This window comes from Palaemon carinicauda, chromosome 42 (assembly GCF_036898095.1).
Source record: "Palaemon carinicauda isolate YSFRI2023 chromosome 42, ASM3689809v2, whole genome shotgun sequence".
NCBI lineage: Eukaryota > Metazoa > Arthropoda > Malacostraca > Decapoda > Palaemonidae > Palaemon > Palaemon carinicauda.
Genome location: NC_090766.1, coordinates 7,929,181 through 7,931,680, shown reverse-complemented (window position 1 = coordinate 7,931,680; position 2,500 = coordinate 7,929,181). Strand labels below are relative to the sequence as shown.

The 2,500-nt window shown below is 38.8% G+C and overlaps 1 protein-coding gene across 1 annotated transcript in view; it reads right to left on the bottom strand.

Annotated features, from left to right (window-relative positions):
* LOC137633202 (uncharacterized) overlaps window positions 1-2,500 on the bottom strand; it is a 36,368-nt gene that overhangs the window by 1,073 nt on the left and 32,795 nt on the right. The window contains exons 2-3 of the mRNA XM_068365363.1: window positions 2,118-2,320; window positions 1-898 (exon numbers count right to left, since the gene is read on the bottom strand). The exon at window positions 1-898 is cut by the window's left edge and continues 1,073 nt beyond it. Of these exons, the coding sequence (XP_068221464.1) occupies window positions 93-898; window positions 2,118-2,292 (981 nt within the window). The 5' untranslated portion in view covers window positions 2,293-2,320 and the 3' untranslated portion in view covers window positions 1-92. The remainder of the gene's footprint in view (window positions 899-2,117; window positions 2,321-2,500) is intronic.

Here is a 2,500-nt window from a genome sequence, read left to right as displayed (position 1 = left end):
TATATATTCATCTCCTTTTCTTTGTTAATTCAATTACGCTAATGTTTTTCAGAATGAACTTATTTATATGTGCCTTAAACATATCACTAGATTCAAGCAGCTTTTACCCATAATACAATAGTATCAATCCACTTATCTTGATGTGTGATGTCACCTTGATCCCAACGGAATCCTTTAATTTCATCGGAGTTTACCGACTGGTCACTGGGTGTACCACTGGGCAAACAACTAGTCATAGGTGGGTAGAAGAATGGCAGGCAATTGCTATTTTCTGGTGACCAGAAAGATCGATCAGTGAATGGAGCCAACCAAACGTTCATGCCTCCGCCACTGACATAGTTACCAACGGATATTGTCATATTATGGACTTGGAAACTTTCGAAAATGCTATTTAGTTGTGTTCCATCGTCGTAGTATATGGTCAATTTTAGTTTCACTGGCTGTAACCAGATTGTGTCATAATCCTGGAAATCTATTGTTCCATTGTTGTAAAATACCCACAGGGATTGCCAACCTAAACTGCACCGAATTGGAATTTGTTGTACAGGTTGTACAGGTGTGTAGGGCCACAACTTATGGTATCCTGACTTGTCTTTAACGGCGTCATCCCAGCAAGTGGCTGCACATCTATTGCATTCCTGTCCAGTACAATACGGTCTTCCACGATCATCGCAACTGACACTCTCTAACTTGCATGAAATTCTTGGTTCGCCAGGATCTGCAGGACGCAGGTCATATGATTTGATGCCTTCTGCTTGTATGTAAGTCACGTCTGGAGAAGAGCAGCCGTTGTAAGTTATTAAGTGGCAGAGACGACGTCCACTATTTATGGCAAACGACTTGCATCCAAAGGTCATCAGGCATTTTCGTGTACATTCGTAGATCATATTTTTATCACCTGTAATGGGAAAGTGAGGCAATCGTTGAGTTACAAATCACGAACCAGTCTTACTCCAAAACTCACCATATTTTTTCTGGTGGAATTAAAACATAAATACCTAAATTTTTTCAAGAGAACACAGAATATTTAGAAACTGTAGAGCAACACCATGAATTAAACTGACATGGACTGAAAAACTTCAGGGGAACTCGAGCTACACCAACAACAAACTTGGCCTTCAGAGGAAGACTAGCATTCAGTTTATCTAGTTCCACTCTGCACAAAAAATCTTTGCCATGCTGCACGACTGGTGAAATCTATTTGCATTGTGCATTCTTTAAGTGATTGGAGATTCACACGGTGTAGTCAGTGTTAACTGTAACATCCATACTATCCTAACATTCAGAAAACAAGAAATTCTCAAACTTCTTGAGATACTTTATATAATCAGTCCTCCAATTGTCAAGTGAGAACTTCTTGTACAATCCTGTGGCAGTGAACTTGAAGGCTCTAGAACCCACACTCGATGGTAATCTTGGTTCTAATGAAGAGAAGCCTTTCGTGACTAGTTTCAAGTTTAAAAGTGACAGTGAAGGGTAATAATCTCTTGGAAACTTTGGACATCCAATCCTGATAACTTTATGAGTCATTGCACTATATTTAAAAATAATTATTCTATAAGCAGCTAGCGTAGCTCACTCAGCACACGGGTAATCTTATTGATCCTGGTCCTCTTGTTTATAACTCTCTTTAACTTTTTAAGTTGTACTTTACGTAAATTGCAAATGGAGTCGTAACAGTTAATTCTGTTAAATACATAGTTAATCACAACTTTCTTAAAGGGACATTCATCCTGATATTTCTTTACAAAAGCAATGTATCTAAGATGGCATCTATTGATTCTTACTACATTATTTACCTGAGCACTGAAAGATGGATTTCACTAGTATAACAATCAAGCTAGATAAGTCAAGTTCAGCTGTCTAACTACTCGGAAAGTTCCTTCACATTAGTGAAGCAAGTCACCAGATAGATTCTACCAAATAAGAAGTAGGCTTAGCAGTCGTTCTAACCAAGGTCTATAGAGTACCCTATAGACCTTGGTTCTAACTTTCTCAGTCGAGTTAGCTAGATTAGTTAAGAGTAAAATAACTAGCAGATCTCACACAACTATTATATTCATAAATCAGTCACTGGACACTGCCCTTGTGAAAGAGGAGAAGCCGTTTAAACTTACTTTCTCTGAGCAGAATTAAGATGCCTGAAGTATACCCTTCGATGGCCACATTGTCATACTCGGGTCCTGTCGCAGTAAAGAACCCGTATGTCAGTGCATTGTCGCTCCCAAGGCATCCATAACTGATCATCCAACCGAACACAGTTGCCCAGGCTCCAAGAGTCATCCACCTCATCGTTTCCTAATAAGCAGTGGCATCTAAACTGCAAAATGTAAATTGTAGTGAATTATTATCACTCACTTTATCGTCCTTGCTGTTATCATACAAGTGAAGGTCTTCTGTGGTTTTCACTTACGCCGAAATAAACTTTAAGCCATTGTGCAGTGTTAAGTTTGTAACTCAAGTATTAGACCTTAAAAAGGAAACAGAAGTCTTAAACGAC